We start from the raw sequence: 16,392 nt of genomic DNA on the forward strand, positions 1-16,392 counted from the left end.
AGTATAGCTGAAATATTAATGTTGTTCAGAACATTATTTTATGTTGGCATTTCAGTTAAATCAACACATTAACATTAATCATACAATATTACTAATGATTATTTTTGTTAATTTCAATATTGATTCAACAGCACTGATGTAGAATCAATCATAGTGTAATGTTGATTCAATAGCATTATCATTGATTTTTTTTGTTCACCATTGTTTCAACATTAAAAGCAGGTGCAAACGTGATATTGAACCAACATTAATGATGTTGATTCAGTGATATTGACTTTTTTGTTGAAATCTCAACATTGTTTAAAGATTAACTGAGGGTGCAAAAGTGACGTTGAAAAAATATAAATTGTAATCTTGAATCAATAACATGACAGTTGATTTGAGTTTGAAATCTCAACATTGCTTCAACGTTATATGAGGGTGCAAGAGTGATACTGAAGCAACATCACTTTGTAAGGTTAATTCAATGCACATAGCGTTGACGCATCAACACTGACTCAACGTTGTTTCAATGATTACATGCTATCTAGGGGGCCAGTGTGTTCTCTACCTGATAATAATACGCGCACACACAGCCTAATTCATTTTCGATTTGAAGAGCTGAATGTCGTGTCGACGAAGCAACCTCCAGAATGGGTAAAAAGTACATTTAAATAATTTACTAAATTAACTAAACTAATTAACTAAATAATTTAGTCGTGAAACTGTTTCTATTTTCGACATATAGCCTATAAAAATACTATTAAATTAAATTAAATTAAATTATACTACTACGTTTAAGGTAAGTATGTACGTTTGAAATGTGTGTCTCAAGAGGACCTCGGCCATGTAAACTTTTATTTTCTCAAAGGTGTAATTTGCCAAAATCCTTATTGGGGATTTTTTAATTTCTTTTTGAATAGTTTCAATTTAGCTGTGCTTGACATTTTTGTTTGTTTATTTATGGTCTGGTTGGTTTTGTCTAGATCTCACACGGAAAGCAAGAAGCGGAGAAAGAGAGTTTAGGCCTACTCGTAAGTCTCGAAATTACAAAAAGAAACACGAACTTTAATTTATGCTTTTTACTACATGATTCTTAATAACATCTCTCGTTTCGCCCGACGAATTTGTAAGTTCTTGTTTGTAGTAATCATAATCTGTCAAATTCCTGGTAATTATGTACTAGCCTATGTAACGTTAGTCTACTCAATGAATTCGTTAAATAGAAAAAGGTTGAAGGTTGTGCATTTTGCGAACACACTGCACTTTTGTTTCTCAGTGGGCATTTGTTTTATATGCAGAGAGCAAAAAGAAACGAAGTCCTAGTGGTGACCGTCCGGACAGTAAGTCAAAATTATTAATTAAATCATTTATTACATAAGTGACCTATTATAAATATGAGGTTGTGAATTTATTCACTTATTACAAAAGTCTTTTAACAGTTTCCAATGTAGGCTAATGTCAATATTTTTTAAATTTCATTTTTTTTTTTTTTTTTTTTTTTTTTAATTCTGACATTACTGCTGTTTGCACATTGTTGTTGAATTTGATTAAAAAGTGGTGGATTGTCATTGCCTTCTCTGTGTGTGTTCTAGTGAGTGAGTTGAGGATTGTTCTGCTGGGAAAAAATGAATCCGCAAACAACAGAGTTAGAAACTTTATCCTAGGAATAGATGAGAGTGGAACAACATCTCCACCTGATGTACATCAGCTCACCAAAAGAAGCCAAGTGAAGGACAGACTCATCACTATCATCAGCTCTCCTCACCTGCTACAGCCAGATCTCTCACACCGTCAGGTCACTCAGGGAGTGAGAGAGTGTGTGTGTCTGTCTGATCCAGGACCTCATGCAATCATACTCGTAATGCAGCATGATGACTTAAGTGAGGACAACATTGGGAGAATAAAATATGTGCTTGAACAATTTCATGAGAAAGCAATTACACATACCATCATGCTAACTATTGAGCAATTGAGCTCCCCGCTGACTTTAATAAATAATGATGTAAAACAATTAATAAATGAATGTGGAGGGGGACATTTTCCATTTGATGAAAAAGAATCAGGATTCTGCTCCAAGATAATTCAAATGGTAGAGAAGATAAAGGAAGAATATGAAGAGTTTCTCAAATGTGAGATATTTGATGATGCAGAAGACGGAACATCAGTGGATAAAAAGCAGAGCACATCTGAGGATTCAGCCAGAGAGGAAGCGGAAAAGAAGGAGGGAAAAGGTGGAGGAAGATGTAAGTTTCAGGATTACTTTTAAAATTCATTGACAATTTTTAGCTATATACAAAAGGCTTAATTTAAAAAAAAAGCTCAAAAGATTTTTTAAACTTTTCTATGTTTTTATGTGTATGGCTTTACTGCCAGTGTTCTTCGGGGGGAAATCAACTAGTAATACCTAGTCTACAGACATTGTTTAAGCAATATATTGACTTTTATGTTACTGTATCCAGGAATGTTGCCAGCAAGGTCAAAAGCTGCACTATCATCCTCCTCCATTATTAACAACTACACCTACACCATCTCTAAACCTACCCTTAGTGATTTATAGTGCATATACACTTTATGAACGTATGCGTTCCCTGGGATCAAACCCACAATCTCATGATTGCATATTGTTATATATTAGAAAATGCTCTACCAATTGAGCTATGCGAAACCCGAAATATGACGCAGATAAAAGGGTACAATGCATTAAAATGAAAGTGTCCTGTTGTCGATAGTGGCGCAACTTTAGTAAACGCTCCTATGGGTCGTATTTCAGGGAAGTAACAAATGACCTATATGGACGTATTGGTTGGAGGACATGTTGGAATTAGCATATCATCATGTCTACAATTCATACACTACTACAAATTTACATTAAAATTGTGTAATTAAAATTAAATTAAATGAATAACTTTGTTGGGGGTGTAACAACAATTACAGAAAAGAAAAAAAAAAACATTACAACAGAGAGAAATCAATTTAAACAACCTGGTCTCATAGGAGAGACGTACCAGTGGGCACGTTTTCGCGAGACACAAAATTACGTACCGACGAGTACGTCTCGCTGCAGTTTCCGACAGAAACGAATGCTAGAGGCCGGTAAAACGTCGATAAGCGCTTTTGTTCGTTTTCACGCACGGTTTCGACGACGGCCGCATCCGCATCCGACCAGAGTGCCCGATTTGTAAACGAACGTACTTTGGACTTTCCGGCTCTACGCGTTTCGCTTTTTTTGGCCGTAACCAAGCTTGCTCTGTAGCTCGGCCGATATGGAGTCGGACTTAGGGCGAGGAATCGACTCCCCCTGCCTGCATGGGTACGGATCCCGCGAAAGGCGACTGACGGCAAAAAAAAAAAAAAAAGAGCTCAAAGACAGATCTAAACGAGCTGGAAAAGGGACGCTTCTTACGTCACGTTTGCTTTAGTTAACACTATCGGGTAGGTTTAGGCATGGCGTCGGTGGGAAGTTATTTTAAAACGAAACGGAGCACAAATGTCAAATCGAGAACCGCGGCGATTCGTCTAAAAAGCAACGTCATAAAAACCTATCGCATTTACCCTATTATCTGCTCCGGCAAAAAAAAAACAAAAAAAAAAAAAAAAAAACACGCTTTTGGCGCTGCTCAGTGGACATTTCAGAGCGAAACTGCAGCGATATGTACTCACTGGTACGTATTTCGCGACTCGCGAAAACGCGCCCATGGGTACGTTTTCGTCATGAGACCAGGTTGTATTTAAATATTACAATGACATTAATTTATTTAACGTAACTAGTCCCGAAATTGACCTTTCACATAGACCCGCCTCCCTTTAGTTACTGTTGCTTTTTTGTTGACAAGCCATGCTGCTCTCACACCACACATAATGTTCTCACAGAATGAAATACATCGTGGAGCAAAGAGGTTACTTTTGGTATGAAACAAAGTCTCAGCTATCAAATTTTGTAATTTTTTTTAAAGAAACTCAAACAATAAATACCGTTTTGTGGCTCATTACTGTGTTGTGACAGATCACTGTCTCAGTTCAAGCGGCACGTGAACCGATCATCTCTTGCTACTTGTAATAAACATGAAATAACATCAGTTCACACCGTTTTTTAAGTTCACCAGTGTAAATTTATTAACTCTCCTGTATGGTTTGTTTGTTAGACAAACTCAGTGTCATGTTCGGTCAGATGGTCTGTCAATCAAACTTTCGGCGAAGGGTGAATTTCATGTCGGTGAATAAATACATAGAATTACATAAAATGCTCGTCCGACTTAATGGTCTGCTGGTAGAACTTTTTCTGAAGCGTTTCAGAGAGGTTTTAATCTGGGTTCTAATCCACCGTCGTATAGTACCCCCCCCCCCCCCCCCCTTAAAACCGGTGTTAAGTGATAAAGCGCTCTTCTGTGTGGACTGTGCACAAGTGCCAAGAGAGCACAGTCGCATGCCACTGATAACAGTGGCAACATCAACAAATGCTCAGCATGATTTCAAAAACAACACATTCCAACGCCAGATCACTTCTTATTTAACAAACGAATGAAATTAATGCTTTGCTAGTCAAGTCAACTGGAGATATTTCATGTGTATTAGGTACATCCATGGCGCAAGATGTTTCAAAAAGTGGTAGGGACAATATCGACCCTGGTGAAAAGTAATTCTCTTTGGACAGTGATTTTTGTTATCTAGCTCATAAAAAAAAAAAAAAAAAACATAAAAGTTTCTACTCATACACTATATTCTAAGTCTTCTGACTTAGTATATAAATTTTATCATTTTTAATTTACTGGAAAGTTTTATTTTTTCACTAATATATTTGTGTTGTTGTTAAGAAAGTTGTTGTTTTAAGAAGCCAAAGATGAAATACTGTTTTTCATTTTCAGCAACTGTTCCTGGAAAAGGAAAAATTAACTTTGTGCTGTGTGGAAGTGACACAAAACTCAAGACCTCAGTGTCCAAAATGTTACGAGGGAAAACAATAAAAGAATCTTCATCCACACGTCAGAGAGAGTCTAGTTTAGTGTGTGTGAAGAAAGAGGTGAACATACATGGACGGCACCTCACTGTGGTGGAGCTTCCAGCTCTCACTCGGCTCTCAGAAGAGGAAGTGATAAACCAGACTCTCCAGTGTGTATCTCTCTGTGATTCTGGAGTTCATAGTTTCTTCCATATTATTCCTGTTGGTCCACTTACTGACGGAGACAAAACAGAAATGGAGAGGATCCATAAGATATTTTACTCCAAAGACCACTTCTCTGTGCTTTTCACAGCAGATCTCATTGTTGACCAAAATGTGACAGATTTTGTGACATCCGAAGAATATAAGAGGATTGTCGATCTTTATGGGTGTTGGAACAAGGTGATAGGATTGAAGGAACATAGAGGAACACAGATCTATGACCTGTTGGAATGTATAGAGAACTTTAAAAAGGAACCATATTCACTCCAGATGTACATAAAAGCTCAAGAAAACAGAGTCAGGGATGAACTAGAGGAAAAACTGAGTGAAATGAAGAGTACAATCAAAGAGTTACAGCAGAAGATTCAAGAGGGTGAGTGGACTTTTAAAAAAATACTTCAAAACTTTTGTGTGTTTTGAAATGGTTTTCTTTACTACCATTTTATCCTCAGACAATTTCCCAGAACATCATGACTACACTCTAAAAAATGCTGGGTTAAAAACAACCCAAGTTGGGTTGAAAATGGACAAACCCAGCGATTGGGTTGTTTTAACCCAGCGGTTGGGTTAAATGTTTGCCCAACCTGCTGGGTAGTTTTATTTAAACCAACTATTGTTTAAAAATTGCTATATGACTAGCTTAAAATGAACCCAAAATAGTTGGGAAATTAAAAACCAGATGCAATTAGAGACAACAATAATAGACAAAAGGTGAATGTTTATCAATAAGCTTTAATATTTTATTAATATAAATTTAATAGTTTAATAGTTTATTCATATAAATGTATTAATAAGCAATTTAATAAATGTTTATTGTTTAATAATTATTCATTGAACATTAATAAAATGTTAATTTCCATTTTATTTTGGATAATTTTAATTAAGCAATAAAGTAATTTTTAAACAATAGTTGAGTTAAATAAAACTACCCAGCAGGATAGGGAAACATTTAACCCTACCGCTGGGTTAAAACAACCCAATTGCTGGGTTTGTCCATTTTCAACCCAACTTGGGTTGCTTTTAACCCAGCATTTTTTAGAGTGTACACTCCTGTTTTTTTTTAAACCTAATTTTAAAGTTGACGTCAACTCCAGTTATCCCAGTTATCACTAAATCTGACTAATACGAAAACATAAATAGTTTTTTATTTAGAAAAGTTCTCTTTGAGAATTTCTACAATAAAATGATTATGCAATCCATCTATGTTTTCATTTTTTACATTTCCATTACTTTTTTATTATGTTATGTATGATTATAATTCAAACATATGTGCCTCATTCATTGCAATGTGGTGAAGAATGTAATTTGACTAAAGTTATTTGCTAAGCTTATTGTTAGTTTATTATCTATCTAATGTCTATTATGCCTATTGCTGTTTTCAGATGATGAAGATGAATCAACAGATTCAGGCTCTTTAAGGATAGTGATGATTGGAAAGACTGGAAATGGAAAAAGTGAAACAGGAAACACCATCCTCAATAGAAAAGAGTTTCACACTGAAGCCAGTTCAGATTCTGTGACGACTCTCTGTATGAAAGGAGTTGGTGAAGTTCAGGGTAAAGCAGTAGCTGTTGTTGATACTCCAGGTCTGTTTGATACCACACTGTCCAATGAACAAGTGCAGGAAGAAATTGTGAAATGTGTTTCACTGTCAGCACCTGGACCCCATGTCTTCATTGTTGTCTTGAAAGTGGGAAGATTCACAAAGGAGGAGAAAGACACTGTGGATCTGATAAAGGGGATTTTTGGACCAAATGCTGCACAGTTCAGCATTGTTCTCTTCACAAGAGGAGATGACCTGGAAAAACAAACAATAGAACAATATGTAGAGAAAAGTAAAAATGCAGATCTCAAGAAATTGATCAGAGACTGTGGAAACAGGTTTTTGGTTTTTAATAACAGAGAAAAGGATGATCGCACACAAGTTACTCAGCTTTTTAAGATTATAGAAGAAGTGAAAAAATCTAATAAGGGGCAGTATTTCACAAACAGCATGTTTGAAGAAGCAGAGATGTCCATTAAAAAGAGAGTGGAGGAAATACTGAAAGAAAAAGAGAGAGAAATCCAGGCAAAGTATCACACAGAAATGGAAAGCATGATGGAGAGACTAGAGAAAGAGAAAAGAGAAGCAGATGAGGAAAAAATGAAAATGGAGGCTCAGTTCAGAGAAAAAGAGGAGACTCTCAAAAAAGAGTTTGATGAAAAAGAAAAAAAAGAACAGAACAGACAAGAGGAAGAGAACAAGAGGAGTTTAGAAGAAGAAAAACAACAAAAACATGAATATGACCAAAAAATTGAAGTGATGCAGAGAGAGATGGAAAATCAGAGATCACTCTATGAAAAACAACAAAAAGAAAAAGAAGAGCAGGATAAAAAGAGAGAAGAGAAATATAAACAAGATCAAAAAAACCTTATAGATGAGCAAAAGCGTGCCATTGAACAATTACAAAGGGAACAAGAAGAGGAAACTGAAAGAAGACATTTGGAGGAACAAGAGAAAATTAGGGACGAAGAGGAAGAGAGACAGAGATGGCAAAGAAAAATAAAAGAGCATGAAAATGACAAAAAAGAGATTCAAGAGAAAATTAAACAGCAACAGAGAGAATGGGAAGAGCGAACGAAAAGACAGATGAGAGAACGAGAGGAAGAGGACAGAAAGCAAAAAGAGAGACATGAAGAACAATTAAGAGAAAAAGAGAAGGAAAGGGAGAAAATAAGAGACAAATTTCAAAGAGAAAGAGATGAAGAAAGACAAAAGTTAGAGGAGGAGAGACAGCAGTGGAAAGATGCAGAGAAAAGAGAGAGAGAGCGAAAAGAGAGAGAATTTGAAGAAATGAAAAAACATTATGAACAGCAGGCACGAGATAGAAAAGAAGATTGGGAGAGAACTAAACGAAACGATGATGAGAGAAGAGAAGAAGAGAGAAATAGATGGAGGAAAACGATAGAATATCTTAAGCAAGAGCAAGAGCAGGAGAACAGCAGAAGAGATGCAGAGGAGAAAGAGAGAAAAGTAAAAGAAAAAAATGAGCATGATAAAATGAAAGAGGAATATGAACAGAAAATTAAGTATATAGAGAAGGAATATGAAGATGAAGCCAGAAAACAAGCAGAGGAATTTAATGAGTTCAGAGAGAATAAAGATCTGCACATTCAAGAGCTCTGTGACAGGCTTAATGATATTCAAAAACAATATAAAGTACTGGATGAACTGTATAGTCACTTCAAAGAAAAAACAAGCATAAAAACTACAGAATTGGAGAAAGAAATTGAACAATTGAAAAAGAAAGGAAAATGTACAATTCAGTAACGCCTTAAAAAAAGCAAGTGTTTTAATGTAGAATGACTCGAATAAGAAATGTTTTAATATAACTATGAAGTCTTTAAACTGCCTTGTAAAATGTAAAATATAGCCTAATTGTTGTCACGGAAACAATAAACATGATCATGTAACATTTTAAAATAGCAACTTTGCTTTTATGTATTTTTTTGTTAAAAAAAAAAAAAAAAAAGCTTTTAATTTGATTGTGTTTTTCTACCAACCAATACTTTGTGTCTCACACTATGTGTACTGGTGCAAAGAAATACAGAGAATTAGCATATAGAGAATTATATTATTGTGCTGTTCAGTGTTTAAATCACATTGTTACATAACTATACTTAATTATTCATTATTTTATATGTGCACAGATGATGTTAAAATAGCACTTTTTAGAGCTTACTGTACTTCACTTTATATGGCGTGCGCTATGGTGTAGGTCAATGGTTCCCAACCACATTCCTGGAGGCCCCCCAACAGTGCACATTTTGCATGTCTCCTTTGCTATAATGAGTGATGACCTGAATCAGGTGTGTTTAAATGAGGAAACCACAGAGGAGGAAACATGCAAAATGTACAGTGTTGGAGGGCCTCCAGGAACATGGTTCAGAACCACTGATGTAGATATAGTAAAGCTAAAATGAAAAAGCTTCAGGTAGATGTAATGATGCATTAAGAATTTTGCTCCCAAGGTGGACAAATGCAAGCCAAGTGTTAGTATTCAGTGATGTTCCTACTTTGCATGCTGTATTAAAGGGATAGTTCACCCAAAAATGAAAATTTGATGTTTATCTGCTTACCCCCAGTGCATCCAAGATTTTCTTTTTCTTCAGTCGATCACAAATTATGATTTTTAACTGCAACCGCTGCCCTCTGTCATGCAAATAATGGCGGTTGATGGGTACTTCATCTATAAGAATGAAGACAAATCCAAATGAAACCCTGCGGCTCGTGACGCCACATTGATGTCCTAAGACACGAAACGATCGGTTTGTGCGAGAAACCGAACAGTATTTATATCATTTTTTTACCTCTAATACACCACTATGTCCAACTCCGTTCAGGACTCCTTTAGTGATGTCTGATCGCGCTCTGTCAACGGCAGTGATGTCTCGCGCATATACTTCAATGAGTGTCAGACATCACTGCCGTTGACAGAGCGCGATCAGACATCACTAAAGGAGTCCTGAACGAAGTTGGACATAGTGGTGTATTAGAGGTAAAAAATGATACTTTTCGGGATCTTTCACAAACCGATCGTTTCGTGTCTTAGGACATTAATGTGTCGTCACGAGCCGCAAGGTTTCATTTGGATTTGTCTAAGCAAGGTTTATTCACTCTTATAGATGAAGTTCCCAATTACTGCTATTATTTGAATGACAGAGGGCAGCGGTTGCAGTTAAAAATCATAATTTGTGATCGACTGAAGAAAAAATGTCACCTACATCTTGGATGCACTGGGGGTAAGCAGATAAACATCAAATTTTCATTTTTGGGTGAACTATCCCTTTAAGGAATTATATGTATAATTTCATGTGTCAATTAAGTGATTCAAGAAATACAATCATAATGGTCATAAACGATCCTAAATTAAGTGATGTAAGGTATTCCTCCTGGTTCTGGAAGCACCGGAATGAAAGTTTGTATGTCTTTTAAATAATGTTTGTTGCATGTTATGTAAGTTTGTATGTTATTCTTTTATTTTATTTGTTTGATATAGACCTAAGGGTCTGGAATAAAGAATGAAATGAAATAAACAGTAAAATGTTTCCTTCAATTTCATTTTTATTAACTCATAATCGTAGTAATTCGTGTATTTTATTAGGTTGTGTACAGGGATTACAATAGCAGTTTTTCCTCAATCATGACATCAAAGTTTTTTTTTTCGTTTTTTTTTTTTCGTTTTTTTTTTTTTCGTTTTTTTTTCTTCATTTTAAGAAACATTTTATTTCGTCGACACATTATTTTATTTGAATTAAAATAATAGGGCGGGACTTGTATTTTCAAGGCACACAATTTCCTAAACGTAATTTCCCTTTTATCTGTTTCCTGTTGCTTGTTGTCAGTGGTGAAGGTTGACAGCAGCAGCCTCCCAGAACTAGTGTTGCCAAATCCTCTGTTTCATCCACCATCGACTAGTTACTGATGTGAGATCGTAAGTGACTTTCCAAGGATTAAATGCGTTCTCATATCCATCTAAATTACACGAACTGTTATAGTAAACTTGCAATATTTCAAAACAACTATAAAATATTTTAATTTGGTTCTCATTCTGACTTAAGTTGTTTGCGGCGATTTAATCGAAAAGATCTGGCAACCTTCGGCCACAGCACAGAGGCAAATGCGGACTGCTTAGCTAGTGTGCTAGCAGCATACATGTGGAGGGGATCACATCCCAAACTCTGCCCAAATTCCCCTTCAGACTGCCAAATACCGCCAACTGCCCCAGTATCCCTCACAACAAACGTGTTTTCTTCAACATGAAAGGGTGAGTAAACAGCTAAGAAGAGTCTTTTCATTTCAAGTAAAGTTTTCCCCTCTCTATTCTCTCTTTTTTCCAGTAGGGGGGCAGTAGAGTTGGTCTAATGCTAGCTGCTAGCTCTCTGCGCGCTTAATGTGGAGGAGAAACATTTGCGCCGCATTTTCACACCCAGACTTTAGTCATTGCCTTGCCTTTTTTTCACCAGCTGCCCGAAAACGCCTTAAAATCCCTTATATAATCCAGCGTCAGTTTAAACCAAATGCCAGTACAAATGGCACGACTTAAGTCCGTGCCAAACTGGATCGTGTGTCGAATCTAAATCCGAAAATGTTGAGTCAGTCTTCAAGTTGCTATCTTGGTTAGCCAGCCACGCTTTTATTCCTCTGAAATGAGCTTTCATATATCCTGAGGCCGTTAGTTTGGCATTAAAGCTTGTTGCTGTCATGTTGATTTTCCATATTTGTGAAAATTTTGAATTAAAAACTGAGATGTGACACACGTGATGAAGTGAGCTTAGCCGCATAGCATATCCTCTTTGAAAATGACAGAACAAGTTTATAGGGATTTAAGATACTTTATGAAGATCGTTACTTGAAGTTTTATATATAAATATAATATATAATGTTCGTTCTCTTAGTTTCACTAAAATGATTATGCGTTGATCATGTGTAAAGCTAAAGAAAAATAAGCCATATTGCCTTTTTATTCTCTTTAAATATTATTCATCTTAAGTGTTATCATTTTTTAAGTTGTACATCATCAACACAGTGGTACCCAACCCTGTTCTTGGAGGGCCTCCAACAGCACACACATGTCTGACACACCCATTACAGGTCTCTGCTATGGAGCTGATGTGAATCAGGTGTGGTGGGTGACCATTGCTATAACAGTCTAGAAGATTTGTATGAACTGTCATTCTTGCTTCAAGACAAAATGGGAGACTTTATCTTCACTTGTTTTTTACAATGCACTTTGATGTGATTTTTGAGTGTTTTGTTATGTGATAGTAATGGTCATCCACCAGTATGAGATGACAAGAGAAAAAATGGACACTAAATATGTATTAACATATTTAGTGTCCGTGTTTTTCTCCTGTCACCTCATACTGCTCGTTCAAGTAGCAGTGATAAGCATGTGACCAGCAGCTGTTGTTGGTGCTGGGCTTCAGCATGTTGCCCTCCTATAAATACCTGCTTTATACACTGCTAGTTTACTGTCATCATACATTGACCCAATACATTTTTGGTGGGTGGTCTAGGTTCGCGACGTGTGAAAAATTGGTAATGTTACAACTGTTATGTGGACCCGGGACTGCCTGTAGGAGAGGGGTCTCAGTTCGGTTATACTGAAACTTGAGACGTGATTTGCATGCACGACTCTTCTGCGCACTTGTTCAGGAAGTTATTCTATACTTTTTTTTTCTGAATAAATTAAAATAAAACAATAAAAACATCATTCGCTTTATCATATTTTGAGATTTGCTGAAGATTACATTTAATGCTATTACTTGACAGATAATAAATTCTAAATGTACTGTAATAATAGGGAAAATGATATATACATAACCACTATTTTATTTATATATATATATATATATATATATATATATATATATATATATATATATATATATATATATATATATATATATATATATATATATATATATATATATATATATATATATATATATATATATATATATATATATATATATATATATATATATATATATATATATATATATATATATATATTATGGTATGTATATATATATATATATATATATATATATATATATATATATATATATATATATATATATATATATATATATGGTATGTATGTGTGTGTGTATATATGTATGTGTGTGTGTATAATATAATAATATAATATATATATATATCTGATATCAACTGATATGGTACCAATATTATGTGCATTTCCTAATAGTAAAAGCCTCTTGACATGTAGAGAGTTGGAGATTGTTTTTCAGTGTACAGCTAGTTGACCATTCTGCTTTTGTTCTAGTAGCCGGATCGAGTTGGGGGATGTTACACCCCACAACATTAAACAGTTGAAGCGACTGAACCAAGTGATCTTCCCTGTCAGCTACAACGACAAGTTCTACAAAGATGTTCTTGAAGTAGGAGAGCTCGCCAAGCTAGGTAAGAAACAAAGCTTCTGTGACTTCCTAATGATGCATTTGTCATAAACTTTAGAATGGTAGAAGTTTTGGAAGAAGTTTCTTTTGCTCACCAAGAATGTATTTATTTAATCAAAATTCAATAAAACAGTATTATTGTGAAATTAAATATTAATTTAAAATAACACTTTTATATCTGAATATATTTTAAAATGTCATTATTCCTGTGATGGCAAAGCTGAATTTTCAGCATCATTACTCCAGTCTTCATTGTCACATGATCAGAAATCATTCTAATATGTTGATTTGCTGCTAAAGAAATAATAATAATAATAATAGTCTTTAAATGCAAGATATTTAAAGTGTACCTAAAGTGCAATAGTTCCACTTTAGCACAATCAAATATACTTTAGTTGGACCTCAACACTACTTCTGCACAATTAAAGTGCATTAAAGGGTTAGTTCACCCAAAAATGAAAATTCTGTCATTTATTACTCACTCTTATGCCGTTCCACACCCATAAGACCTTCGTTAATCTTTGGAACACAAATTAAGATATTTTAGTTGAAATCCGATGGCTCTGTGAGGCCTTCGTAGGGAGCAATGACACTTCCTCTCTCAAGATCCATAAAGGTACTAAAAACATTTAAATCGGTTCATCCGAATCATGATTCGATACACTGATTCATTTATGCGCCGAATCTTCCTGAATCTTCCTCGTCGCTTTATAATATTAATATTGAACCACTGTACTCACATGAACTGATGTTCATGTGAGTACAGTGAGTATTCACATGAATACCCACTGTATTCATGGGTATTTTTATTAAGTACATAAATATGTAAATGTATTAGTAGTATACTTTTAATTAACGTATTTTAAATACATTTTAGTATATTTATTTTTCACTTGGGTTTACTGACACTTTTGATCAATTTAATGTATTTTTGAAGAATAAAAGTATTATTTTGTAATTAACTCTAATCTTTTTTGACTCAAACTTTTAAACTGTAGTGTAAATGCATTCCAGTTAACCATTTGACCCTTTTACAGCATATTTCAATGACATCGCAGTTGGTGCTGTGTGCTGTAGAGTGGATCACTCTCAGAATCAGAAGCGACTCTACATCATGACACTGGGTTGTCTAGCACCTTACCGCAGACTTGGCATAGGTAAGATCACTTTTCTGACCCTTTTTATCTGCTTGTGTGTCCTCATTTATTTCAAAGGGCAGTCAGGGGTCAGATTCCCTGGGACTGAATTCATGATTGCATAATCAGATTATTGTCTTTGAGCGATGCCTGACATGAAGACTTGTATAATCCACTAGAACAGTGATGTTTGAATTTCATTATTTGCAAATTTTTCAGTTAATGATATTTATCTTGCCATGTTTGTTTGAAGGAACAAAAATGCTGAACCATGTGTTGAACATTTGTGAGAAGGATGGCACTTTTGACAACATTTACCTGTGAGTCTGAAGACAGTCTTGTGCTTTATTTGTTGTGAAACATCCATCTGTGTCTCATTCATATAATGTTTAGTGTAGTAACTATGTAAACTGCAAAATGAATCTCTGAATATTTAAGGAGTCTTCTATATGCTAAAGTAACACTGTTTCGGTTTCTCTTTCATGTCTCCACAGTCACGTGCAGATCAGCAATGAGTCTGCAATTGACTTCTACCAGAAATTTGGCTTTGAGATCATTGAGACAAAAAAGAACTATTACAAGAGGATAGAGCCAGCAGATGCCCACGTTCTTCAGAAAAGCCTGCGCAGCCCATGTGCGCCCCCAGCAGGAGAGCTGCAGAAAGCCGACTAGGGGTTGAAGCGCAACACCAGATTGGTTTCTTCCCCAAATGGAACTGTAACAGACGCCCCAGGGTTGACACACTCACCACTTTCTTCAGAGGACATTTTAGACAGAAAAAGTCAATGACGTATTTGCTGCATTTATTGTGCAAAAACTTTAGTCCCCCCTTAATTGTTTTTTTTTTTTTTTTTCTTTCATTTTTTTTTCCATTTCATCATTTAGAGAGTTGAAATTACATGGAGGTTTTCAAGCAGAATCCATAATTGCTCCAAAAGCTGCTGACTTCTTATTGATCTGACATGGTGAAGGTTGTTTTCAAAGCATACTGTTTGCATTTGTTTTAGGTTTAAGGTAAGGGGACATCGCTTTGCTTGGACAAAACAATAGAACAAAAGAGGTAAAGTCTTTTTAAAATATGACTCGAGACGCCCCAGCTGGCAACCTTGGAGTGATTGTTTGAATCATCTTAGGGGCACTTGGAATTCGCAGAACTCCATCACCCCGCCATCTGAGCCCTCGGACACGCGGCAAGGGAATCTGCTGGTAGCTGAGACCTCCTGTTTCACCATACAGGCAATATGCAATGTTGGAGGGTTGCATGTAATGCAATGTCTCCTTGTGATGTCAGCCGCCTCAGTCTGTGTTGAGGCTAACCCAATGAGGAAATGGAGCGTAGAGCCCCCTCGAACAAGAGAGTGGTACAACTGTTTTAGTATGGCGGAGGTTAAGGGGAGTAAACTCCAGTTGTTTGTGAATGTTTTGTTTTTCAGCCCATTATTTAATATCCCCATCTTTTTTTCTTTCTTTTTTTTTTTTTTTTAATTTGTGGATTGAGTCTGGGCTTTTTCTGGGGTTTGCAGTAATGCTGCTGGTGAGATGTTAAGGCTTCAGATAGCAAGATATGGCTTTTTATGGGCCTTTGCGGTTGCGTTGTTTATGGTGGATGTGGTTCTCTAATAATTTTTAAGTTGGAGTTTAGTAGGGTTTTTTTCCTTATGTGAAAGAAGTTTCAATTTCCCCCACCCATTACCTGCCTGACTGTTTCTAAATTTGAATCCTAGCCTCACTTGTTAACGCAGCACAAATAAATCCTCCCACAATGCAACAGTTACATTTCAGTGATGTTCACTGACCACCACCTATTTCACATATACAATGTGGGAGTGTAAATGGTTAGTTCTACGAGTTATTGTATAGGACTTACAGAACCAGATCCCAGGAAAAGCCTTGACTCAGTGCATGCCAAGGGAGACATGCCCTCTCCATTGTAGTAAAAGCATGTTTTTTGTTCCTCCTTTATTTGGAAAATTTTATCTTTTTCTGGAGCTCTATATTGTATGACTTTTAAACCTCTAAATAAAAAATACTATTTGCATTATTTTTCGTTTTTCCTTATTTTGGTGGACAGTTGGACAATGTTATTCGGTACGCAATATTTAATTTAAAAAAATACTTTTTACTTTTTTTTTTTTTTTTCAAGCCTTTTTT

General features: G+C 35.6%; 2 protein-coding genes across 5 annotated transcripts; both read left to right on the plus strand.

The window, feature by feature from the left end:
- The first annotated feature begins 534 nt into the window (after positions 1–534).
- On the plus strand, positions 535–9,230 carry LOC137014265 (GTPase IMAP family member 8-like). 3 transcript variants are annotated; one of them, XM_067378496.1, is made up of 6 exons: positions 535–636; positions 966–1,013; positions 1,281–1,322; positions 1,575–2,225; positions 4,845–5,513; positions 6,523–9,230. In XM_067378496.1, the coding sequence occupies exons 1-6, from the start codon at positions 633–635 to the stop codon at positions 8,448–8,450; spliced, it is 3,342 nt and encodes a 1,113-aa protein (XP_067234597.1). In that variant the 5' UTR covers positions 535–632; the 3' UTR covers positions 8,451–9,230. The 3 variants fall into 3 exon arrangements, with proteins under 3 accessions (XP_067234597.1, XP_067234599.1, XP_067234598.1); XM_067378497.1 differs by lacking the exon at positions 966–1,013 and having other exon boundaries at positions 606–636; XM_067378498.1 differs by lacking the exons at positions 966–1,013; positions 1,281–1,322 and having other exon boundaries at positions 565–636.
- A 1,379-nt stretch (positions 9,231–10,609) lies between these two features.
- naa50 (N-alpha-acetyltransferase 50, NatE catalytic subunit) lies at positions 10,610–16,273 on the plus strand. Of its 2 annotated transcripts, none has more exons than XM_067377792.1 (5): positions 10,610–10,947; positions 12,976–13,109; positions 14,143–14,262; positions 14,495–14,561; positions 14,736–16,273. In XM_067377792.1, the coding sequence occupies exons 1-5, from the start codon at positions 10,940–10,942 to the stop codon at positions 14,911–14,913; spliced, it is 507 nt and encodes a 168-aa protein (XP_067233893.1). In that variant the 5' UTR covers positions 10,610–10,939; the 3' UTR covers positions 14,914–16,273. The 2 variants fall into 2 exon arrangements, with proteins under 2 accessions (XP_067233893.1, XP_067233892.1); XM_067377791.1 differs by having other exon boundaries at positions 10,612–10,947; positions 12,973–13,109.
- Positions 16,274–16,392: the final 119 nt, after the last annotated feature.

Source organism: Chanodichthys erythropterus, chromosome 23 (assembly GCF_024489055.1).
Source record: "Chanodichthys erythropterus isolate Z2021 chromosome 23, ASM2448905v1, whole genome shotgun sequence".
Taxonomy (NCBI): Eukaryota; Metazoa; Chordata; class Actinopteri; order Cypriniformes; family Xenocyprididae; genus Chanodichthys; species Chanodichthys erythropterus.

Bases quoted from the DNA above. Each gene is read 5' to 3' on its own strand.
- LOC137014265 (XM_067378496.1), top strand. The intron at 2,226-4,844 runs GTAAGTTTCAGG...TTTCATTTTCAG, and splicing joins GGGAAAAGGTGGAGGAAGAT to CAACTGTTCCTGGAAAAGGA. The intron at 5,514-6,522 runs GTGAGTGGACTT...TGCTGTTTTCAG, and splicing joins ACAGCAGAAGATTCAAGAGG to ATGATGAAGATGAATCAACA.
- naa50 (XM_067377791.1), top strand. The intron at 13,110-14,142 runs GTAAGAAACAAA...ACCCTTTTACAG, and splicing joins AGGAGAGCTCGCCAAGCTAG to CATATTTCAATGACATCGCA. The intron at 14,562-14,735 runs GTGAGTCTGAAG...ATGTCTCCACAG, and splicing joins ACTTTTGACAACATTTACCT to TCACGTGCAGATCAGCAATG.